This window comes from Phocoena sinus, chromosome 3 (genome assembly GCF_008692025.1).
Source record: "Phocoena sinus isolate mPhoSin1 chromosome 3, mPhoSin1.pri, whole genome shotgun sequence".
NCBI lineage: Eukaryota > Metazoa > Chordata > Mammalia > Artiodactyla > Phocoenidae > Phocoena > Phocoena sinus.
The window spans coordinates 45769159-45793878 of record NC_045765.1 but is presented as its reverse complement, the minus strand read 5'-3'; the positions used below and the strand labels follow the sequence as shown (position 1 = coordinate 45793878).

General features: G+C 50.7%; 2 protein-coding genes across 5 annotated transcripts in view; one reads left to right on the top strand and one right to left on the bottom strand.

Moving 5' to 3' along the window:
* The window catches only part of HMGXB3 (HMG-box containing 3), a 59392-nt gene extending 43200 nt beyond the window's left edge, over window positions 1-16192 (top strand). For all 4 annotated transcript variants that reach the window (XM_032628588.1, XM_032628589.1, XM_032628590.1 and 1 more), the window contains 7 exons: window positions 4954-5085; window positions 6009-6193; window positions 9778-9997; window positions 11243-11376; window positions 12155-12271; window positions 13716-13925; window positions 14890-16192. In XM_032628588.1, the coding sequence (XP_032484479.1) occupies window positions 4954-5085; window positions 6009-6193; window positions 9778-9997; window positions 11243-11376; window positions 12155-12271; window positions 13716-13925; window positions 14890-15357 (1466 nt within the window). In that variant the 3' untranslated portion in view covers window positions 15358-16192. The remainder of the gene's footprint in view (window positions 1-4953; window positions 5086-6008; window positions 6194-9777; window positions 9998-11242; window positions 11377-12154; window positions 12272-13715; window positions 13926-14889) is intronic.
* Window positions 16193-16301: 109 nt separating this feature from the next.
* The window catches only part of CSF1R (colony stimulating factor 1 receptor), a 30549-nt gene continuing 22130 nt past the window's right edge, over window positions 16302-24720 (bottom strand). The window contains exons 12-22 of the mRNA XM_032628591.1: window positions 24034-24160; window positions 23814-23918; window positions 23215-23325; window positions 22349-22511; window positions 20159-20250; window positions 19972-20069; window positions 19174-19296; window positions 18983-19094; window positions 18258-18357; window positions 17262-17370; window positions 16302-17172 (exon numbers count right to left, since the gene is read on the bottom strand). Coding sequence (XP_032484482.1) covers window positions 17044-17172; window positions 17262-17370; window positions 18258-18357; window positions 18983-19094; window positions 19174-19296; window positions 19972-20069; window positions 20159-20250; window positions 22349-22511; window positions 23215-23325; window positions 23814-23918; window positions 24034-24160 — 1269 coding nt within the window. The 3' untranslated portion in view covers window positions 16302-17043. The remainder of the gene's footprint in view (window positions 17173-17261; window positions 17371-18257; window positions 18358-18982; window positions 19095-19173; window positions 19297-19971; window positions 20070-20158; window positions 20251-22348; window positions 22512-23214; window positions 23326-23813; window positions 23919-24033; window positions 24161-24720) is intronic.

Genomic DNA, 24720 nt, shown 5'->3' with positions numbered 1-24720 from the left:
GAGATCAAATCGAGACATTAATTGCAAACAGTCAACGTTACACCGTGCGGGAGATAGCCGGCATACTCAAAATATCCAAATCAAGCATTGAAAATCATTTGTACCAGCTTGGTTATGTTAATCACTTTGATGTTTGGGTTCCACATAAGCCAAGCAAAAAAAACCTTCCACATGCAGTTCTCTATTTAAACAGTAAAAACGTTCCAGTTTTTAAAAGAAATTGTGACGGGCAATGAAAAGAGGATACTGTACGATAATGTGGAACGGAAGAGATCGTGGGGCAACCACCACCACCACCACCAAAAGCTGATCTTCATCCAAAGAAGGTGACGTGTGTATGGTGGGATTGAAAGGGAGTCCTCTATTATGAGCTCCTTCCTGAAAACCAAACGATTAATTCAAACAAGTACTACTCCAGTTAGACCAACTGAAAGCAGCATCGACAAAAAGCATCCGGAATTAGTCAACAGAAAACGCATAATCTTCCATCAGGATAATGCAAGACCACATGTTTGATGACTAGGCAAAAAATGTTACAGCTTGGCTGGGAAGTTCTCATTCATCCACTGTACTCACCAGACATTGCACCTTCGGATTTCCATTGATTTAGGTCTTTATAAAATTCTCTTAATGGAAAAAATTTCAATTTCCTGGAAGACTGTAAAAGGTACCTGGAACAATTCTTTGCTCAAAAAGGTAAAAAGTTTTGGAAAGATGGAATTATGAAGTTGCCTGAAAAATGGCAGAAGGTAGTGGAACGAAAGGCTGACTATATTGTTCAAGGAAGTTCTTGGTGAAAACGAAAAATGCGTCTTTTATTTTTTTCTTAAAAACTGAAGGAACTTCTAGGCCAACCCAGTATTTTGTTGAGGATTTTTGCATCTTCATCAGTGATACTGGCCTGTGGTTTTTTTTTGTTTGCTTTTTGTTTTGTTTTGTGGTATCTTTGGTTTTGGTATCAGGGTGATGGTGACCTCAGAATGAGTTTGGGAGTGTTCCTTCCTCTGCAATGTTTTGGAATAGTTTCAGAAGGATAGGTGTTAACTCGCCTCTAAATGTTTGATAGAATTTGCCTGTGGAGCCATTTGGTCCTGGACTTTTGTTTGTTGGGAGTTTTTAAATCATAGTTTCAATGTCAGTATTTGTGAGTGGTCTGTTCATATTTTCTATTTCTTCCTGGTTCAGTCTTGGGAGATTGTACCTTTCTAAGTATTTGTCCATTTCTTCTAAGCTATCCATTTTATTGGCATATAATTGCTTGTAGTAGTCTCTTATGATCCTTTGTGTTTCTCTGGTGTGAGTTGTAACTTCTCCTTTTTCATTTCTAATTTTATTGTCTGGAGCCCTCTCCCTTTTTTTCTTGATGCATCTGGTAAAGGTTTATCAGTTTTGTTTACCTTCTCAAAGAACAAGCTTTTAGTTTCATTGTTCTTTTCTGTTGTTTTCTTTGTCTCTATTTCATTCATTTCTGCTCTAATCTTTATGATTTCCTTCCTTCTACTAACTTTGGGTTTTGATTATTATTCTTTGTGTAGTTGCTTTAGGTATGTAAGGTTAGCTTGTTTATTTGAGATTTTTCTTGTTTCCTGAGGTAAGATTGTATTGCTATAAACTTCCCTCATAGAACTCTTTTTTCTGCGTCCCATAGGTTTTGGATCATCGTGTGTTCATTTGCGTTTGTTTCTAGGTATTTTTTGATTTCCTCTTTGATTACTTCAGTGATCCATTGGTTGTTTAGTAGCATATTGTTTAGCCTCATATGTTTGTGTTTTTTTAGTTTTTTTTTCTTGCGATCGATTTCTAATCTCATAGCATTGTGGTTGGAAAAGATGCTTGATATGATTTCAGTTTTCTTAAATCTACTGAGGCTTGCTTTGTCACCCAACATGTGATGAATCCTGGAGAATGTTCCATGTGTACTTGAAAAGAATGTGTATTTTGTTACTTTTGGATGGAATGCTCTCTGAATATCAATTAAGTCCATCTGGTCTAATGTGTCATTTAAGGCCTGTGTTTCCTTATTGATTTTCCGTCTGGATGATCTGTCCATTGATGTAAGTGGGGAGTTAAAGTCCCCACTATTAAATTGTGTTACATCGATTTCTCCTTTTACGGCTGTTAGCATTCGCCTTATATATTGAGGTGCTTCTGTGTTGGGTGCATATATATTTACAATTCTTATATCTTCTTTTTGGATTGATCACTCGATCATCTTTGTCTCTTGTAATAGTCTTTATTTTAAAGTCTATTTTGTCTGATATGAGTATTGGTGCTCCAGCTTTCTTTTGATTTCCATTTGCATTGAATACCTTTTTCCATCCCCTCACTTTCAGTCTGTTATGTGTCCCTAGAACTGAAGTGTGTCTATTGTAGACAGCATATATATGGGTCTTGTTTTTGTATCCATTCAGCCAGTCTGTGTCTTTTGGTTGGAACATTTAATCCATTTACTTTTAAGGTAATTGTCAGTATCTGTGTTCTTATTGCCATGTTGTTAATTGTCTTGGATTTGTTTTTGTAGGTCTTTTTTCTTCCCTTCCTCTTTTGTTCTCTTCTTGTGATTTGATGACTAACTTTAGCGTTGTGTTTGGATTCCTTTTTCTTTTTTGTGTGTGTATCTGCTGTATACTTTTGGTTTGCTGTTACCATGTGGTTTTGATATAGCAGTCTGTATATAAACAAGATTGTTTTAACTTCCTGGTCTTTTAATTTCAAGTGCATTTCCAATATCCTGCATTTGTACACTCCTCATGATTGCTGGTTTTGATACCATATTTGTGTGTGGATTATTTCCCACCCTTACTGTATGTTTACCCTTACCAGTGAGCTTTCCCATTTGTAATTTTCTTGTTTCTAGTTGTGGTCTTTTCTTTTCCACCTAGAGAAGGTACTTTAACATTCGTTGCAAAGCTGGTCTGTTAGTGCTGAATTTTCTTAGCTTTTGCTTGTCTGTAAAGCTTTTGATTTCTCCGTCAAATCTGAACGAGAGCCTTGCTGGGTAGAGTATTCTTGGTTGTAGTTTCTTCCCTTCCATCGCTTTAAATATATCGTGCCATTCCCTCATGGCCTGCAGAGTTTCTGCTGAAAAATCAGGTAATAATCTTACGAAAATTCCCTTGTATTTTATTTGTTGCTTTAAATATTTTCTCTTTGCCTTTAATTTTTGTCAGTTCGGTTACTATGTGTCTCGGCATGTTCCTCCTTGGGTTTATCCTGTATGGACTCTCCGCTTCCTGGACTTGGGTGACTGTTTCCTTTCTCATGTTAGGGAAGTTTTCAACTATATCTCTTCAGATATTTTCTCAGGTTCTCTCTCTCTCTCTTCTCCTTCTGGGACCACTATAATGCAAATGTTGGTGCATTTGTTGTCCCAGAGGTTTCTTAGACTGTCCTCATTTCTTTTTATTCTTTATTCTGTTCCGCAGCAGTGATTTCCACCATTCTGTCTTCCAGCTCACTTATCCATTCTTCTGCCTCGCTTATTCTCCTATAGATTCCTTCTAGTGTATTTTTTATTTCAATTATCATATTGTTCATCTCTGTTTGTTTGTTCTTTAGTTCTTCTAGGTCTTTGTTAAACATTTCTTTTATCTTCACCTGTGCCTCCATTCTTTTTCCGAGATCTTGGATCATTACTCTGAGTTCTTTTTTGGGTAGATTTCCTATCTCCACTTCACTTAGTTGTTCTGGGGTTATATCTTGTTCCTTCTTCTGGGACATATTCCTCTGCTGTCTCGTTTTTGTCTAACTTTCTGTGAGTGTGGTTTCCATTCCACAGGCTGCAGGGTTGTAGTTCTTCTTGCTTTTGCTGTTGCCTCCTGGTGGATGAGGCCAGTTTGCAAGGCTTGTGCAGGCTTCCTGGTGGGAGGGACTGGTCCCTGCACATTGGTTGGTCTGGCTGGGTCTTGTCCCTCTGGTGGGCAGGGCTGTGTCAAGGGGTGTGTTTAGCAGGCAGCTGTGTGCTCAGGAAGATTTTAGGCAGTCAGTCTGCCGATGGGTGGGGCTGTGTTCCTGATCTGTTGGTGGTTTTTCCTGAGGCATCCCAGCACTGGATCCTGCAGGTTGTTGGGTGGGGCCGGGTTTTGGTGAGAAAATGGCAGCCTCCAGGAGGGTTCATGCCAATTAGTACTCCCCAGAATTACTGCCACCAGTGTCTGTCCCCGCAGTGAGCCACAGCCGACCTTGCCTCCACAGGAGACCCTCTAATACCAGCAGGTAGGTCTGGCTCAGGGTCTTAGGAGGTCACCGCTTTTTCTCCTGGGTCCTGGTGCGCACAAGACCTTGTGTGCACCCTCTGAGATTAGAGTTTGTTTCCCTCTGTCCTGTTGAATTCCTGCAGTCAGTCCCCTCTGGCCTTCAAAGCCAGATGCTCTGGGAGCTTGTCCTCTCATTCCCAGACCCCCAGGCTGGGGAGCCTAACGTGAGGCTCAGAACTTTCACTCCTGTGGGAGAACCTCTACGATATAATTATTTTCCAATTTGTGGGTCGCCCATTTGGCAGGTGTGGGATTTGATTTTATTGTGATTGCTCCCCTCCTACCATCTTGTTGTGGGTTCTACACTTTCTTTGGATGTAGGATAGCTTTTTTGGGTAGGTTCCAGTGGATTTTTTTGTTGATGGTTGTTCCAGCAGTTAGTTGTGATTTTGGTGTTTTCGTAAGAAGAGATGAGCTCATGTCCTTGTCTTCTGCCATCTTCTAGGCAAGGTTTCTGAGCAGCCCCTGCATGCTGAAAAGGCTGCTCTGTGCTCTGGGTACAGTGGGATCCAATTAAACAGTTTCCTTCACAGCTGCTTGTAGGTTACCAACTAGCAGGTGACCTCTAGTTTATGAATGTACCACAGTTTATTTTTTAATGTTCCCCCACCGGTGGGCATTTCGTTAGTCTCCTGTTTTTTGCAACTGTGGATGTTGTTAACAGTAAATGTCTCCGTTGCCATTTTTTAACCTGCAGGTCTCTTTAATGTGGGAAACAAGCTGCTCGTGAGCCTGGACTTGCTTTTTGCAATCCGAAACCAGATCAAGCTGGGAGAGGACCCCAGAGTATCCATCAGCACTCTTCTGAAGTCAGTGCAGGATCAGACAGGTAAAGGTTGGCTTCCTCCGTTTCCCCAAGGTTAGTTCTAAGCTCCCTGGGAATTTTCAGTGATGGGCTTTCGTTAACATAATTACCTTGGAGGAGAGTCTGATGTTTTGAAAAGAAGACATTCTTGACTTCCTAACACACTCCTCCTCTTGAATTTTACGAATGCCAAACTTTGGAAAGCATGAGTCTTTCCACGTATCCAGAGACCTTCAGCACAAGGTTAAACAGACTTCGTAGAAGCTCATCCTTTGGTCATAGGTAGACTTGGCGTTACTACAATGGTAAGCAGACTCATTCTGAATACACAGCTTCTGGAGGTCTGCTCCCATTTCCAAGGCTCGTGCTGAGACATGAAGGTGGGCACTACCCTCCTTATTATTAGAAATTGTTTTTCCCTTTGCCTTCCTCATTTCTTTCTGTTTATGCTTTTCCCATCCCTTCCTACAGAATCCAGGCCCCCTGCCCCTTCCCTGCTATGAGGTCGGATGGAGTAGAGGAAAGGTTCTAGGGTCAGACAGGTTTGTGTTTGAGTCTGCACTATACCACTTAGTGGCAGTGTGGTTTTGAGTAAGTTACTCTCTGTGCCTCAGTTTTTCCAGTTATTCAGTGAGGATAATAATACTCTTGGCTCATAAAGATGTGAGAGTTAAATGAGAGAATGTATTCAAAGCTCTCAGCATAGCATCTAGGTCCTAGTGGGTGCTGAGTACAGGGCAGCTATAACTCTCATTGGAATTGCCCTTTGAGTTGCTACCTGAACACCTAATGGCTAGGGCGCTTGACCCTTTGGTGGTTAGTACTTTTGGGTGTTCTTAGGAGAGAAGCAGCCTTGCAGAATTGCTATTCTTGCTGGCCATTGCTCATCCCCTGTGGCCTCCAGGTCTTCTTCTGTGAACTTCTCAGAGCTCTTGCTCTCCTTCTAGAGAAGACCCTTACCTCAGAGGAGCTGAGCCAGCTGCAGGAGCTGCTGTGCAATGGCTATTGGGCTTTTGAGTGCCTCACTGTCCGAGACTACAATGACATGATCTGTGGCATCTGTGGTGTGGCCCCCAAAGTGGAAGTTGCCCAGAGGAGTGAAGAAAATGTGCTGGCACTAAAGAGTGTGGAGGTAAGTGCCTCTTGGTCACCACAGGTGACCTTTAGAAATGTCTGCACACTTTGGCAGCCACCTTCCTACATGGTGTTTCCAGGAGCAGATGGCTCTAGTTCTTTCCTGGGTGAGGTGAGTAGCTTTTTCTTGCCAGTTCCCAGGTTTTCATCTAAGGCAGGCCAGATGGAAATGGAGGCACTTGTTACTTATTCAACAACACATTTATTAAGCATGAACTATAGGTGCACTTTTTAGGCATTTGGGAAATGACAGTTAAACCCACGGAGTTTTTGAGCTCATGGAGCTCACTTTCTGATTTGGGGAGACAGGAGACAAACATTAATAATTGTGTATATTGTATTAAAATACCGTTAATATATATTATATGTAATACATTAATTTAAAGTAACAATAACGGTAAGGCAGGGTAAGGAAGAGAGCAGTATTGTGGGAAGAAGGGGCTCCTGCTTTATAGAGGGTGGTCGGGGAAGTCCTGTCTGACACAAGGGCATTTGAGTAGAGCCGTCTGAAGCCCATGTAGTTTTTAGTGGGAGGAACATTCCAGGCAGAGGGAGCAGCAAGAATGGGATCTGAAGAGGGTTTGCTGGGCATGGTTGAGGAACAGAAAGGTGGCCGATGTGGCTGGCTCTGTGAGCAGGGTGTAGAGTGGTTGGATATGTGAGGTTCAAGAGGCTGTGGGTGGCCCGGGCCATTGTAAGGACTTCCACTGAGTGAGATGGAGAGCCCGTGAAGGGTTTTGAGGAAGAGTGGACTGATCTGACTTAGGTTCTTAACTAAAAAGTGTTCACACAAGGATAACACCAAACTCAGATGGCTTTATACGTTAATTCTAACAACTATCCAAGAAATAAGATTCCAGTCGTAGAAGAAGAGCAAAAGTGGATATCAGTCATTGTGTAAGACCATATAACTGAAAACAAAACCATACATTTAATGTAAGCTGAAAATTTGGGCCGATCGTACTCATGAATATAGATGTCAGAGTTCTGAATAAGATAATTGCAGAACAGATCTAACATTGAGTAAAATAAAATCATGACTGAGCTTATCCCAGGAAGGCAAGATTGTTTCAACATGAGAAAATATTCTAATGTAATTCAGCACTTAGCAGTTTAGAGGAGAAAACCCATATGATTATTTCACTGGACGTCTAAAAAAGGCTTTCTTTTTTATTCAGCGCCCATTATGATAAAACTCTTCACAAACTAAAACTAATAGGGAAAATTATTTAACCTGGTACAGGGAATTTTTCAAAAATTCCATAGGTGGACTCCTTCCCATCATGCTGAGAGGTCTGGTCTGCCTGCATAGGTGTGGAGTGCCCCGTGAGCATGCTAGTAGTAGCTTTCCATGTCTGAACTCTACCACAGTGACTCTTTAAGCACTGGACCTGCAGCTCACTTGCTTGCCACCGGGAGTGGTACAGGACCTCTGGAGAAAAGCTCTGGTGTATTTTGACACGGCCAGCTGAGCATATTAGGGATTTAATGCATATTCCTCTTTCTCTTCCCAATTAAAAAAATAAGTACGTACGCTGATCAAATAGTTCTGTTTTGAGGGTGGTGGTGTATAATGAGATATATGAAAACAAGCATAATGCTACTGGAGCCTTCTCAGTGTTCCCTGTAGGTGAAATGAACTGTAAAAAAAATTTCCTTTTGTGTGTTATCTCACAAAGAGGCTGTTTCTAGACTCATTCAAATCTGCTTGTCTAATGGAAATATTAATCGTGCAGCTATGATTTATTGAGCATTTTATTACATATACCAAGTTCTTACTCTGTACTCAGTGCATTACTTTCTGGCTGACTTCTCAACCCTGTGATATTTTTGTAGATGAAGGGTGCTTGCCCAAGCTCATCCAGTCAGGAAGGGGGGTGGAGCTGGGATTTGACCTTGGTCTGGCTCCCTCACTCCAGAATCTGAGCTCATAAGCACCACCATGCTCAGCAGTACCTCCTGGGACCCTGAGCTCTGGTTTTTTTTTTTTTTTTTTTTTTTTTGCGGTACGCTGGCCTCTCACTGTTGTGGCCTCTTCCGTTTCGGAGCACAGGCTCCGGACGTGCAGGCTCAGCGGCCATGGCTCACAGGCCCAGCCGCTCCGCAGCATGTGGGATCTTCCCGGACTGGGGCACGAACCCGTGTCCCCTGCATCGGCAGGTGGACTCTCAACCACTGTGCCCCCAGGGAAGCCCCTGAGCTCTGTTTTTTTAAACACATCTGGTCACAGGTTTTTGGCTCTTTGCCCTCTAGAATAGACAGAAGCCCGCCTCCCTGCAAAAACTCACATATCCTAGTCCTGCCTGGTACCCGCCTTGTTCCGATCAAGGCTCACTCCTCACAGAATGGAGTAGCATTCCCTTCACTTTCCGTATGCGTGTCTCTTCTCTTCTTTGTTTCTGGGTGTTTCTTTCTAGAGACCAGGACTTTTTCTCCCTTTTGTGTGTGGAGTGCAGAGTTGGGTAGTGCGTACGAGGAGAGCAGGCTGGGGGTGTTCTAAAGTCAATGAAATAAAACAGAAAGGTATTGAACAAAACAAACGTCCACGAGGAGATTGTAGGGTTGGGCACGCCTCTTGGGGACTGGTAGAGGAGGACCCTCTGGACTGATAAGAGACGTCTCTATGTGGAGCAATGGTTCTCAGACTTTGTGGCGTAAGAATTACATTGGGCAATGATTTGCAAACTTTAGTGTGAGAGGCTTGCTGGGGCCCAGCCCCAGGGTTTCTGATTCAGTGGGTCTGGAGTGGGCTGAGCATCTGCGTGTCTAACAAGTTCCCAGGTGCTGCTCATGCCACTGGTCCACGCTTTGAGAACCGCTCACCTAGGGAATCTTTTAAAAATGCAGCCTTAGGGATTTAGTTCATACAGATGGAGGTGCAGCCTGGATATCAGCATTGCTGAGTATCGCAAATGATTCTGATGAGGCAATAGGATCAGGGTCTCACTCTGAGGGCTGCATAAGAGTGCTTACAAGAAGAAAAATTGAGTAGTGCAGTGCTGAATGTCTACAGTACGTAAGTACAGGCTGCACGTAGAGGAGATAGCCATGTGCTGGCATGGTCTGGGAGGACCTTCGGGAGGAGGTGAGGGATCAACAGGGCCTTGCAAGTGGGTGGAGTGCCACTAAGTTTTATTCTGATGATTTCTGCCAGCCAGGCATAAGGATTAAGGGCTTGGGCTTTGGAACTAGATCTTTGTTCACGTTCTCGTTCAGACTGCCCCTCGCTCCAGTGCTCTCACCTCAGGCACCCTCAGGCTTGTATAGTAGTAGTTAATTAGTCAGTGTCTGGCACGTGACAGGCAGTGGTAGCTGCCCTCTCCTGGCGAGGCAGGGAAGAGGACATGAATAAAGGCATAGACGCAGAAGGGACTTAGGTCTTGGGGAGTGCTGTGGTGTGGGAGAAAGGAATGAGGCCAAGGAGCAGTTTGGCACTAAGATGTTAGATTCGGGGGTGTCCCGGCAGTGTGTGGCTGTCTGACTACTCCTTCCCCCTGCTCAGCCTGTATGGAGAAGTTAGGCTGTTGTGTTGCTGACGTTCTGTGGCTCCTACAGTTTGACCTTTTTGTCCTGACCTTTTAGTTCACCTGGCCTGACTTCTTGGCCTCTAGTGAGGTAAATGTGGAGGACTTTTGGGCCACGATGGAGACAGAAGTGATTGAGCAGGTGGCCTTCCCCGCCAGCATCCCTATCACCAAGTTTGATGCCTCTGTTATTGCCCCCTTCTTCCCACCACTCATGAGAGGAGCTGTGGTCGTCAACACTGAGAAAGACAAAAACCTGGATGTGCAGCCAGTACCTGGTAAGGCCACCTGGTAGCTGGGGTCAGGGAAGGGTCCCATCGCGTCTGGAACATTGTCCATGGCAAGACAGCATGTATGGTTGAGAGGGGGCCAGGCCCACCTGGAGGGCTCTTTCTGGAAAGATAATGACAACCTGTGACAGAATCCCCTGGAGATGAAAGTCACGTGCAGAGTGTTGAAGAGCTGCCAGCCACATTGTATAGGACTGACCCACATAGCCCACTGTCAGCCTTCTGGGATGCCCTACACCGAACAGTGGGAACCCTCTGAAAAATGCTGATGATAGGGCTCCGGCCCCAAAGAGTCTCACTGAGAGATGTAGGGGGAGGCAGGGAGTCTGCCTTCTAAACAGGTCTTTCACATGGTTTTTTAGATGCTCTGTGCTTACACGTTGAGAAGCCCTGGGCTAGCTCTTTTGAGGGCGTCGGTTTCTGACAACTTGGGTTTGATTCCCAGCTATGCTCCTCAGTGACCATGTGACCTCCACCCAAATCCCTTCATTGCCCCGAGCCTCTGTTGCTTCATTTACAAAGAGGGCGTGACATTGCTACCCACCGCCTAGGTTGTTGTGAAGATTAAGTGAGCTAATACAGTTAGAGTGATGGCCTACTTTTTTTTTTAACTGCAACTCAGAGTAAGCAATAGGTTCTACATCATGACCCAGCGTGATGGTCATATAAGTAACACGTCTGTGTATATCTGTAACTAAAACAACTTTCATAAAACAGTACTTTCCCTTACCAAATGCAACATACTTGATTTTCTATTCTATTTCATTTTTAAAATCCTGGATATGACCTGCTAAACTGATTTTATAAGTAAGGCCCCTGCGTAGTTCTGTTGAGCAGGTTCAGGAACATAGTGTATAAAGAGCATTTTTAAAATGAGAGCTATTACTGTTCCTCACGTTGCTACGGTTGTGTTAAGAATCTGAGATCATGGTTCTGGAAAAACTTAAAAGGTTAAAAGCTGAACCATTTCAGGGTTCTTTGCATGGGTGCTGTGCAGGGTATCTCCCCTAGATGTTCAAAGGCAGAAAGCTGGCTCTCAGAGACTTCGGATATCTGTAGAAGCTTAAGACCTGCCTTGAGTCCACCTCTCCCAGCCCCCAGGGCAGTGCTCAGGGCAAAGCCTGCTCGACTGTGGACCAGGCCCCCTTGTTCCCATCCTCGTGCATGAGGGACTCCGCAGGACCTCAGGTGGCTGGCAGTAGCGCCCTCCCATTAGCACGACGTCTCTTGCAGGCAATGGTGCTGCCTTGGTACGGCTGCTCCAGGAGGGCACCTGCAAGCTTGAGGAGATCGGCTCCTACAGCGAGGAGGAGCTGCATTGCCTGCTGAGGCAGTGTGGCATCCCCTTCGGGGCAGAAGACTCCAGGGTGAGTCTCGGGGCAGCGCTGGGGGTAGGGACTTTGGGAGCAGACTGGTGGGCCATCTTTCTGGGCAGGGATATGAATACCCGTGACTGGGCACTTGTGTTGGACACAGAGTGCTGGTGGGCAGGGAGGCCTGGGAGATAGCCAGCAGCCAGATTGTGACACGCACGCAAGGCCTTCCCATCCAGGCAGTTTCTCTGTTGAGGTAGTGGATCCAGACTCAGGTTCAGGAATCCAGGCTCTCCTGCTAACTGTGTGTGGCCTTGGGTAAGCTGCCTTACACATCTGAGCCTCATTTTCCTTATTTGCAAAGTGGAAAATACCAACCTCATGAAGTTTGCAGTGTCTAGTTATCACCTATCTAGGCTCTTAGAAAACAAGCGCCATGGCATCCATAGAGCAGGATGTGGAGGGGTGTGTGTATTTTATCCATACATTATGTACTTCCCTTCATACTGATGTGCTCTTGAAAATCTTACGCTTCAAGTTCAGACTCAAATGTTGGCTCCTCCTTGACACTTTCCCTGCCCTGTAAAAAAATAGAACCCAGGCCTCAGAGTCTGGCAGCTTTATCAGTCTGGCTGGCTCTGTCTGTGACCTGGCCCTTAACAGGGCCTCAGCGTCCCCATATGTACCTAAAGGACATTGGGCTGGTGAGGCTCCAAGGCCCAATCTGGCCTTAACAGTTTATTCATTTGCTTTGAGTGAGCATTTGGTGCTGTGTACCAAGCCTGGTCGCTTAGCATTCACTGCTGTGTTTAATCTTGTCCTTGTGCTCTAGGAGCAGCTCTGCTTCTCCTTGTTGGCCCTCTACGAATCTGTTCAGAATGGAGCCAGAGCTCGACAGCCCCCACCTCATCTCACAGGGGGTAAAATCTACAAGATGTGCCCCCATCAGGTAGGAGGATAACGAGGAAGAACTCAGGGTGAAATTGTTCGTGTCAGTTGCCCACACAGAGGATCTGGTTGATCCAGCTCGTCCTGGAGCTGGCACGTAGGTCACTGGGCAGCTGTGGAATCGCTCCTCTGGGTCATCACCAGTGAGTATTAGGCACCCTACTGTGCGCTGGCCCCTGCATCAGCTGTTGAGGGTACAGAGGTGAGCAGCGAAGATGTCATTCTATTGAGAGAGAAAGTCACTGTGGCTTGTGGCACCAGCTCTGCAGGAACTAGACAAGGACCAGAGATAGAAAGTAGCGGAGAGGGACCTGCTGTCTGTGGGGCAGCCAGAGGAGGCTGAGAGCCCCATGTAAGCTTGGGAAGGGATGTGACCTCTATGTCCTGAGCGGGGAGGGGTCCCCGGAGGCCAGTTCATGTAGAGCTTTGGAGGCAAGAGTAACAGTTTGGGTTTTCTTCTGAGAGTGATGAGAGGGGCCCATTGGATGGTTTGAATGGGAAATGGTCTGATTTGGGTTCTAAGAAGATCACTCCTTAGGCCCGTAGAGAGCATGCACAGGGTAGGCGCCAGGATAGCACTGGGAAGGCTGTGCCCTGTGGGACCCAGTCGTCCCAATCCAAGAAGATGCCAGGGTAGAAAACCCCCTGAACAGGGCTAAATGGGGAAGACGGCTTCGCAGAGCCTCCACTTCACTGAGTGGGGCAGGGCGACTAGCTGTCGAAAGAGAGTCAGGTCGTCAACTCCTTTAACAACCCCTGGCAGGCCAGAGCCTGCTCAGAGCCTTGTGTTCATGTGACTGGGGTTCATCTCAGGAGAAGCACTGGACAACACAGGGATGTGAGAGCTATAGGTCTCGGGGCTGTGGTGGGCTGGTGGTATTACTTGGAGGCGATAGCCAGGACTGGTAGGTGTGAAGGTAGGGAGGTAGAGGCAGAATTCTCCAGTGGACACACAGCTGCCCAGCAGTGGAGTGGTATATGGGGGATTTGAGGAAGGCTGTGCCTTCATCAGGGGTTCTCGTCTGGACAGCACCATCAGGGTCTGCTCAAAGTACAGCTGCTCAGACTCCCCCTTCAGTGGCTAATCCTGTAGATTTGAGTGGGACCCAGGAACTTCCTCCTCGCTGCTGGTGCCATGCAGCTTGGGAACCACTGGACTAGACGGTGTTTGGTGGGGTGATGTGGAGGGTGGGGATCGGGGGGATCTCTCAGCCTCATTTGAGGCTCGGATGCTCCCAGCTCTTCTCCCAGGCTGCAGTGAGCTGGCGACTTCGTTTAGGGCCAGAAGTAGGAGGGAAGCAGAATGTCATGGGCTCTGGCAGGAGGGCGTGACCTCAGTCATAAAACCTGATTGTCCATCTTCCTGGGAGGAAGCGAGTGGACCTGACTCGGTCTGTCAGCAGATTGGCTTCTTCACCCTGTGCTGTACTCCACCTCCCCACCAGGTGGTGTGTGGCTCTAAGTATCTTGTGCGGGGCGAGAGTGCCCTCGACCACGTGGATCTGCTCGTCTCCTCCCGCCATTGGCCTCCTGTGTATGTGGTTGACATGGCCACACCAGTGGCCCTGTGTGCTGACCTCTGCTACCCAGAGCTGACCAACCAGATGTGGGGGAGGAATCAGGGCTGTTTCTCTAGCCCCACGGAGCCGCCTGTGGTGAGTCCCCTTCTGAGGAACTGGGACGCATGCCCCTGGTTCGTTGGGAGGACCTTCTGCGAACCATCCACCACCTTTTTTCTCCACCAGTGTTTTGTCTCAGTGCTCTGGAACCAGCATTTACTCCACAAATTTTTACTGACCCACCCCATGCGTGTGTGTGAGGCCACAGCATGTCATTTAGGGTGCCCAGGGTGACCCCAGGTATCTTGGGGTCAAGGGGGTCACCTTGCAGTTAAGCCTAGAAAATTGCCACCTTTGAGGACACTGTGCACGCTGACATACTAAAGGCCCAGACCAGCCCTATTTTGGCTTTGACCGAATATGCTGCGTGGCACTCCTTGTGTTGTGATCTAGAGGCACAGTGGCTTAGAAAACGCTGACCGTATCAACCCCTTTCCTCTAATTAAAAGGGGAAAGTAAGGGCCCGAGGTGAAAATGGACCTGTCGAGTGTCACACAGCAGATGAATGGCAGAGCCCTGGTCTCCTTGTCTTGGTGCGCTGTATCAGGCTGTGGTTCTCAGCACGGGCACAGGCCCTTGGCTAGAAGAGACGTTAGGACTGGTAATAGGAAGGGGCCCTCACTGTCCTCACTTGCCTTAGTCCATGGGGCTCACTGGGTTTGTAAGGTTGGTGTGAGGCATCTGAGCCTCCGTGGGAACCACTTCCTTCCTGTTCCCCTGCAGCCCCAGTCTGATTGTTTAGGCAGATATAAATATTAGCTCAGGTAATCCAGCATCTGCTCTGGGAGGTGGCCACTGTTACTGTCCCCATTCTCACACGAGGAAACGGAGGCACAGGGGAGGAGGAAAGGGGGACTTGGACTTGCCCCGGGAATCGTGTTCTGTGGTGACGGTAGGATTTAAGCAGAGCTGGCTCACCCACAGCTTTCGCTCTCACCCGTCACACAGCTTGGACCTTAATCTTCCCTCACTTCACAGTGGCTTATCATCTCCCTTGTAGAGCGTGTCCTGCCCGGAACTCTTGGACCAGCATTATACGGTGGATATGTCGGAGGCTGAGCACTCTGTCCAGCACCCGGTCACCAAGACTGCCACACGGCGCATCGTCCATGCAGGCACACAGCCCAGTCCTGGCGACCCCAGTGCTGGGCATCACTCCTTGGCCCTGTGTCCTGAGTTGGCGCCCTACGCAGCCATCCTGTCCTCCTTTGCAGACAGCAAACCAAACAGCGTCCGCCAGCGGCCCATTGCCTTTGACAATGCCACCCACTATTACCTCTACAACCGCCTCGTGGACTTCCTTACCAGTCGCGAGATTGTCAACCGGCAGATCCACGACGTTGTGCAGAGCTGCCAGCCTGGCGAGGTGGTCATCCGAGACACCCTGTACCGCCTCGGGGTTGCTCAGATCAAGACGGAGACGGAGGAGGACGCTGAGGAAGAGGAGGTGGCCACAGCTGCAGAGTAAGCCGGGCTCTGGTGCAGGGACCGCACCATCTCTCTCAAGCCATAGTAAGGCCCTTGCCCGAGGCAGATCCATCCAGGGGACCAGCCTCTGATGCTGGGACTGACCAAAGAGCTTCCATTTCCTGAGCACGGTGGAGCCCAGGGTCCTTGGTTCTCAGCCTTCTGGGGGTCGGGACAGGCACCAGGACACTCTTTGGGTGGCACCATATGTTCAGTAAAGGGACAGGGAGGCTGAGAGAAGGCAGGTAGCTGCTGGCTTCCCAGGGGCACCTGTGGGTCGGGGTGGAGGTCCTGGGTGGGCTAAGGCTGCTGAGGAGGTTTCCCTTCCCACCCAGTGACACCGTTTCCAGCCCCGCGGCCTGTTGCCTTTGACTCGGGGCCTTGGGGGCTTCATTAGCTCCAGGGGTCCTTCTCCCAGAGGAGGAATGCATTCCCTCTGCACCCACATCTGGGGGCAGCTGAGAAAGGGTGAGCCACAGCTCTCTTCCAGGCCTAGCCTCCCTGCCCCAAGCTTTGAGGAAGAGGATCCCCTTCCTCCTTTCCTGGTCACTGCTGCTGCAGCCTGCATCCTCTCTGGACCCTCATCACAGAGGGGATGTGGCCCGTGAGCATGATGTAACCTGGGGGCAGTAGGAAAAACTCCCTTCTGTGAAGGTTAAGCAGACTGGGCCGTAAGGAAACAGCAGGACTGGCTCAAGTGCCCAAAGTTTGCTTAGGGCACGGGAATTGGCCGTGTTATTTAATTTATTGAGAGGAGTGGAATAGGTGGCTTTTTTTCCCTCCCTCTTCCCCGACCAGAATAAAGTTTATTAAATTATATGGTTTGGGTGCAACAAGAGTCCATTCCAGCCTCGTTGTATGCAGCTCAGTGGGGTTGGGCACTCACCGCGGAAGGATGGACGGAGGTCCCCGGGAATCCGCATGGCACCAAGACCAGAGGCCAGCTGTGTTAATGCTGTTAGTTTAATGCTGACAGAGACATCCCACAGCGTGACTGTTAGTTATGAGTCAACCTGGAGTGTGTGCTGCTTGCTTGGTGTGGCCAGCCACACGGGGCCCCTGCCTTCCAGCTCAGGAGGGCGGGGCCGGACAGAGCACCCCAACCTTTAGCTGCCACCTGGCTCATTGCAGCAATACCAGACCTAGGGTGGGTGGGGCCGTGGAGAGAAGGCTTAGAGGGCAGAGAGGGACAATTAGATTCTTACAGAGGAGTCACCCTGCTCCAAGGGCCTGAACCAAGTGCAGCCCTGAGCACCGGCCTGCTCTCCTTGATCCACTCGGCAGGTGTTCTAAGGGCCAGGGAGCCTTGTTTTTTCCCCAAGGTTTGGGCAGCTCCTGGGGACTTCAGTCACAAAACCAGTCCCTTTCCCTTGAAACAGGAGGGAAGGAGGGGAGGAAGCGGGAACAGGCTAAGAGTGAGCTGGGTATTCTCCCAGTTGGCATAGCACACATGAGGCCACAGCATTGAGAACTGGCGGGGGTGGGGCGGGGCTGAGCCCCAGCCCCTGACTGGCAGTGATGGCTCCGGCCCTGGGAGTGGGGTTCTCTCCAACCTCCTGTAGCTCCCACATTCCCGAGTTTCAGAGCAGGGCTGTTGAGGGAAATGACCGAGGGCACAGTCTGTGTTCTCCCCGTGGTGCCCCGTCCACGGAGGAGGGGATGAGAGTGCATCCCTGGGGTCACCTCCTCAGCAGAACTCGTAGTTGTTGGGTTGCAGCAGGGGCTGGGCAATGCCCCCCTGCTCACAGCAGCCCAGGTGCTCGCTGGAGCTCTCCTCCTCCGGCTCACTGCTGCTGCTTGGCAGGTTGCTGTAGTCCTGGGTGGGGGGATGTCAGGGGATCGTCAGAACTGATCAGTCAGGCCCAGCTTTAACCAGCCACCCACCCTGAGCCAGGCACCACTCACCTGCTCTCTTCTATCCACTAGCACCTGCTCCTGAAGGAGGGAGCAGATTTGCTGGAAGGTGGGTCTGCGGGTCGGCTCCAGGGCCCAGCAGGCCTGCATGATGCTGTATCTGAGGCAGGACAGAAGCTACTTGTGGGCCTGGAACTCATCATGTCTGTGCACGCACGCACGCACGCACACTCCAGGGTCCTGCCCCGCAGAGGTCCCAAAACCAAGTCAGAAGTGAGCTTTGCACAAGGCCAGTGCGAAGTCCTTGGTGTGCATTATCTAATCTTTCCAGTAACCCTGGGAAAAGGGGCTTTTTGTCAAAATGGGCGTGGTAACTGAGGAGGAAAAAAGCTCAGAGATGCTCTTTTGCCCAAGCTCTGATGAAGAAGGGGCACTCCTGCTGCCTGCAGGTAGGTTTAAGAGGCCAGTTGATGGTAGGACTAAAGTGGCTGAGGAGCTAGCTGGCTGAGTGCACCCACCTTGGCAGTCAGCGCCTGGGTGGCATCTAGGGAGCAGCCGTGGAGAGACAGTGGCTGGAGAAAGATGCAGTGGGTGAGATGGGCCAGCGAGTGTGGGGGAAGGCTGTGGTGAGGGCAGGGAGCCAGTGAGGAGCCTGGGGTGGGCTGGCTGGTGTGAGGCAGTTAAGAGGCTGCAGCGGCTGGCTGGCTGGCTATGCTGAGTGAGAGGCTGGCCGCCACCACAGAGCTCCAGGACAGGGAAGGAAAGAGAGAGCCCTCTTGAGGTCATAGCAACAGAGTCTGAGTTAAACATCCATCATCCGTCTTAGGGCCGGCCCCAGCTGAGAGCCCTCTTTGAGAATGTCCCCGCCCCATGCTACCTGGGAAACCAGTGGAAACCCTGAAGTTGATAAAAAGAGGTCTTAGTCCACTGTGAGCAAGTGGAAGCCTGACCCTGGAACGTTGTGGACAGGAAAGACAGGCCACACACCTTCCCATCCACTTCCAACAAATCCTGGGGTATTCTTCCTCCCTGGGGTCCTTCACTTACATGTTCTTTGGGGCAAACGCGGGCTGGGCCATTTGGTATCCGTCCTTCACCAGTTTATAGAACTTGCTGTTCACCAGGATGCCAGGGTAGGGGTTCAGGCCTGCAAAGGACAGGATCATGGAAAAGACCATATCCAGTGCTCACCGTCACCTTCCCCCACACATCTTGGCAGGGCTGGGTGTGCGGGGTCCCAGCTGGACTGCGATAATAGAACAGCAGCTCCGCTTAACAGGTGTTTACTATATGCCGGGCACTGCTAACGGCTTAGGCTTCTAGGACGTTGAAAGTCTTCAGCCAGGCCTCATCACACCCACAAAATTCCAGCACAGGCTTTGGAATAAGAGCTTGGTAGAGGAGTACATTGAAGGGCTTAGCCCAACTTCCTGTGCCTAGTGCTCCAGAAATGGGAGCTGTATCTTCAAAGACACGCATGTTTCAGAGAGTGAGGGCAAACAGCGTTCTAGGAAACTGGCAACTGCACAAGCAGACAGGTGAGGAAACCTCCTGGAGGGAGTGCCTGTCGAGGTAGGGGGTGTGCCCCGCCCACTCTGGACCTGCAACGCTTGGTTTTAAGATACTTCGCCCATCCCTGCACTCTTAGCAGCCCTTGCTCTGCCCTGACCACCAAGTGTCCTGGACTAGCATCCTCCACGAGGTGTAGGACACCGTGGGTAACCAAGCACCAGTCAGCCCCACGCTGAGCCTGCACTGCGCCAGCGGCTTACCAAGTGAGAAGATCTCCCAGAGGAGGATACCGTAGGACCAGACGTCGCTCTGAACTGTGTAGACGCAGTCGAAGATGCTCTCTGGGGCCATCCACTTCACGGGCAGGCGGGCCTGGCACAGCAGACCCCAGTCACCTTGCACCCTGGGTCACCACCCCTCTCCAGCCTGGCCCAGCCCTCCCAGCACTCACGTTGCCCTTGACGATGTAGTTGGAGTCATTCATGATGTCCCTAGCCAGACCAAAGTCCCCAATCTTGGCCACATGGCCACTGGTCAGCAGCACGTTTCTGGCTGCCACGTCCCGGTGGATGCACTGAGGGAAAGCACTGAAGGGTTAGTCTTGACCCCCCAGCTACCTGAGCCCGAGGTGCAGGAGGAACAGCCAGGACCCCACCCAGAAGGCTTGGGGTCCTCCTCGAGGAAGTGGGCATCAGTTTTGGTCCTGTACCCTGGATCCTGTCCCTACCTTCTACCAAGACCCAGGTCTAGGAAAACTTAATGTGGGCATACAGTCAGTGTTGAGAAACCACCATGACTCTGGCCCTCTGGCCCTGCGTGGCAGGAGCTGCCTCAGAGCTAGGTGGTCTGCACAGGCCCAGGAGCAGTGAGCCCTGGGGCTCCTAACGGGAGCAGGAGCTGCCACCCTCAGGGCCCTGCCGTTCCAGGCCCTTCCCTAAGCATCTGCACACGTTGTAACCCAGTTCCACCTTCATGCCATTCTACGATTGTGCCCGTTTCTATAGGTGTAGAAACCTAGGCTCAGAGAGGTTCAGCAGTTGCTCAAAGCCGCACAGCAAGCGGCAGAGCCAGCATTCAGGCTCTAGACTCCCAGGCCTGTGTTGAAAGGAGGACGGCCCCCTTCACACACTCCCTTTTCTCCCCCTTGTCCTCACCCATCCAGCCTCACGGGGTGTTGGCTGCCCCTGCCCCCCCCTGCCCCCCACACCCTGGGTGACCACACATCATAGGGACCTGTTTTCTGACTCACGTTCTTGGAAGCGAGGAATGCCATGCCCTGGGCCACCTGGCTGGAAAAGTGGAGCAGGTCACGCAGCTCCAGCAGCCGCCCGTTCTCCTTGTCCAGGTCTGGTGTGGGGAGAGGTGTCAGGGCGGCCTCCCCACCTCAACCCAAGTAGCCCCTCTCGTCTCCCTCAGCCCTGATACCTCCTCCGCACCTTGCTCAGAGAATGAATCATTTGATGAAGAAGTGGAGACGGGCCTCATCTCCACATAGGTGTCCACACCCTGGCTGGAGAAGCCGCTGTCCCTGCATAGGAGAGGGGACCGCGGGCTGGTCAGTGCCTGTCACTGCACTGCCCAGCTCAGGCCTCTCCCAGCCACTCAGCAGAGAAAGGAAGGGACCTCAGGGTCAACTTGAACTTCCCTTTCTGACACCTCCTTTGATCAGTGACCTCTGCTTGGCCATCCAGTGAGGGAGCTTACCACCTGTTCTCTCTTTGGGCAGCTCTACCTGTTAGAAAGTTCTCCACTGTTCCTAATGCTGATGTGCCCCCGGGCTATTCCTCCTCCTGGTCCTCACTCTGCCCTCCAGAAGCATCTCCGTCTTCTCTGGAACAGCCCAGCAGGGCTTCGAGCATATTCCAGGGCCCCTTCTTTGAGCCCTCTTGTCTACATCACGGCTCTCCCTTCTGGCTGCACATTAAAATCACCCAGGGAGTTCCAGATACTCAGACCATCAAACCAAAGACTTCAGAAACTCTAGGGGTAAGACCCAGTCATTCGCACTTACACGTTAATCCAGGCAACTCCCGTGTGTAGCCAGAGTTGAGGACTGGTCTAGAGCAGTGCTGCTTAAACGTATCCATGTGCGTATCCATGTGCGTACGAATCACCTGGGGAATCTTATTTAAATGCAGATTCTGACTCCGCAGGTTTGGGTAGGCCTGAGATTGTACATTCCTAACAGCTCTCAGAAGCCTGTGAGCCTGTGCTTCGGGTGGCTGTTCAGGTTGAGAAGCACTGCTCCGCATTGAATAGCCACCACTGCTTCTAATATTCCAACCAGATAGGAGTCTGGACCTCTCACCTCCTGCTCCCTCTGTGATACAGCTGTGCACCTTGACGATGTCCTTACTCTCGTGTTCCCAGAAAAACAAGCTAGTGCTTTATTTATGGTTTGACCATTAAACTATCCACTCCCTTGGTCTAGAAAGTGTACTTCTATTAATGTAGCCTGGGATCTCATTAAGGACTGGTTCACAGGCCGTTTGCCCTTGCAATCACCCGACTCGGAATCCTTTCCCCATCTGTAGATTTGAAGATGGAAGCTAATACTTGACTTCAGTTCTCATTTTGAGTTGCTCTGGCCTGAGTTTCCAGCCTGCTGAGGCCCGGCGTGAGCCACCCACTCAAAAGGGTGTCAGAAAATCAGAGAAAATCCCGCCAGCCCCCATACTCGAGGTCACTGGGTGGAGTGAAATGGCCTCCTTCCCCTTTTGCCTCCCCTGGTTTGGTAGCTGACATTGGTAGGATAGGAGCCCAGTGTATATATACCCTTGTTCTGACCCAGCAGCCTGGCCCTGAAGCCTCACAAGCCCCGAGTCCAAGACTCCCAGGAGATCAGTGTAGCTCAGGTGAGCACTGGACAAGGAGTCAACAGAGCAGAATCCAGCCAGGCTCCACCTCTGCCCTTGACTCATGTGTGACACAAAGGCCACTTCCTTTCTCTGGTTCCCCAATGTGGCTTTGTCCATCTGCCTCTGGGTGGCTTCCAGGAATCACAGCATTACAGAACGAGAGAGCAGAGAGACCCTGAGGGGTTCAACCCCTGGTGGCTTGCTGGGGAAGCTGAGGCCCAAGTGGACCAGGGACCTGGCCACAGCTATGCTGTTTTGCCCCTGCTCTTTCAACGCCCGAAAGACTCTATCCCACTTCTGCATGGCTACTCAAAAGTGGAATGGGTGCCCTCCAGCCCCCATCCCACTTCTGCATGGCTACTCAAAAGTGGAATGGGTGCCCTCCAGCCCCCGACAGCACATGCTATGGGAGAAACAGGGCCATTATCCCCAAGATTTGCCCATCGCTAGCGAGGGCCCCGGATGGATCTTGGTTGATCTTTTACGTATGATAAGATAATGATTTCTTTAATGCCCATCTCCACCAGACTATGAGCGGCCCATCTTTGCCCTCAATACTCCCAGAACATAGCAGGGGCTCAAATATTTGTTGGATGATGGGAATAAATAGGAGGAGAACTGAGTTGCCCACATAATATGGGTGGCTACTCCACACAGCACAAACGGGAAGGTGAGGGCCACGCAAGCCACGCAGCCCTGAGCTGACTTCGGGGACAGACATGGGGGCCCCACCTCCCAGTCCTGGCCTCCTTCCTGTCTTTCACCAACCTGCGGATGTATTTCTTTTCCAAGTGGATGTTCTTGTAGCCGGTGCCTGCCTTGGGGTCCTGGCCTGGATTCAGGCTGGGTCCCAGCATGGCCTCCGCCTTCCTTCGCAGAAAGTTGAGTAGGTCGCCATAGCAGCAGTACTCAGTGATGACCAGGACAGGGCCTAGAGCAGCCAAGAGTGGGGTCAGTGCACCCCTAACACACCACCCCATGTGGACAGGAACATGGGGCGGGGGCAATAAGAACCTGGACTGGAACTCAGGAGCCCTGGGTTCTAATCCTGCCTGCCTATAAGCAGCCCTCTCTGCTTTCTGGGTGACCTCAGTGACCCAACTGTCTAAAGCAGAGGAACCTCCAAAAAACTGTAGCTGAATAATTCTTTCTTCGAAGGAAATCTATGACAGTTCCACACCCGTCAAAGCTGCTACAGGAGAAGAGATGGGAGCGGACTGAGAGTCCCAGCAGGCCCTGGGGCACTTCTGTGGGCCCTGTGGTGAGTGTCCAAGCCTCTTTGAGTGGGGGCTTCCTAAAAGGTAGATTTGAAGGGCTTCACTCCAGACCCATAGCGTCAGACTCCCTGGAGCAGGGCCCAGGCATCTGCGCTCTTTTCTCCTTTTCCAGGTGACTCTGATGCCCACCCATCTCTGAGAGCCACTGAGCAGATCTCACAGAACCACCTGTCATCCATAAGCAGCTTCTGACCAGTCCAGGCATCTGGCCTAGGAATTCAAGGGCTGCTGTGACAGGGATCCCACCTTCACTTTGTGGAGACGGGAAGGGGAAGATGGAGTGAGGTAGCCCTGGGACCCTCAGACACCCAAGAGGCCCCACCACGACAGGCCCCCATGCCTGCCAGGGCCCCTTACCTCCGTGGGTACAGGCTCCCAGGAGGTTGACTATGTTCTCGTGCTGGCCCAGGTGGCTCATGATCTTCAGTTCCGACATGAGGGCCTCCTTCTCGTCAGCGTGAGCCGTGGCTGGGAGATGGGGCCACAGATCCCACAGACAGAGAAAGGGCAGGACATGGAGAGCCGCGCACACAGATGCCCAGGGGAGCGAAGCAGAGGGGACCCAGAGCCCCAAAGCAATCAGAAGCCGAAAGAGGCAGGAGAAATGAGGACACACGATGGGAGTTACGGGGAGAGAGAGAGAGAGGAGAGATGGCCTGTTACTGAGCTGATTTTGGGTGGCAGGATACCAACCTGTGGCCAGGCCATAGGCCAGGATGGCCTCTGTGCCCCTGAGCCCCTTCGAGGCTCAGGTAGAAGCCCTTCCACACCCAGGAGTTAGAGGGAGCCGGGAGCTCACAAAGGAAGCCAAGAGTCCTCACCCCCGATCCCAGGCTCTGTTCCGCAGGCCCTGACAGGCCAAAAATGTGGGTGATGCCCTTGTGACAACAGAACAGACCCTCCCTTGGCATATACCACCTCCTACCCGCTACCCCAAACCTGCTTCCTGCACTCACACTTCAGCATCTTCACAGCCACCTTCAGAACAGCATCTTCCTCGCCCAGACCGAAGGCCGTGGCCTCTACCACCTTCCCAAAGGCGCCTGCTCCAAGGGTTTTACCTGCCACACACAAAGCCTGCTTAGGCCCCAGGGCACCTAAGGGCCCACAGGCTCCCTGCCACCCACGCTGGCCCTGTGACAGGAGGGAGTGTTGGGTGCTGAGACCCTGGCTCACCAAACTGCAGGTTGTTCCGGGGGAACTCCCACTTCTCGTTGTAGGGCAGCTGGGTTGGGTCGATGAAGGTGTAGCTGTTGCCCCCGTAGCTCTCAATGATCTTCCAGCGCACCTGGTACTTGGGCTTCTGCAGAGGGAGAGGGAGGAGGCATGGGTCAGCTGGGCCTGGCAGGTGGATCTTGGACATCATCCCGACCCGGGAGGACAGGGGCTGGGCAGTCCCACCGCACAGCGGGAGGAGGTCGGTGTGGCCTGCGACGTGGTGAGAGGGGCTGTGTCATCTCATGCCCACGGCACCGAGAGCCCCGTCCCTGCCTGGCTTGGCCTTACCATGGGACCGTCCCTTCTCCAAGCCTCAGTTTCCCTACCTGTGTATTGAAAGATTTGGACAGGACCACCTCTGAGGGTTTTGACAGCTCTGATAATGTGGTAATTCCCGAGCCAGGAGGGAGGGTGGAACTGTAGATCCATCCATCCATCCATCCATCCTCCCATCCAATTATTACTTGTCTGTTTTATTTTCACTTGTGGTAAGAACAAAATTTACCATCCCAACCAGTTTTGAGCATACCGTTCAGTAGTGTTATATACAGTCCCACTGTTGTGCAACCAACCTCCAGAACTCTCTTCATCTTGAAAAGCTGCAAGTCTGTGCTCACTAAACAACAACTCCCTGTTCCCCCCTCC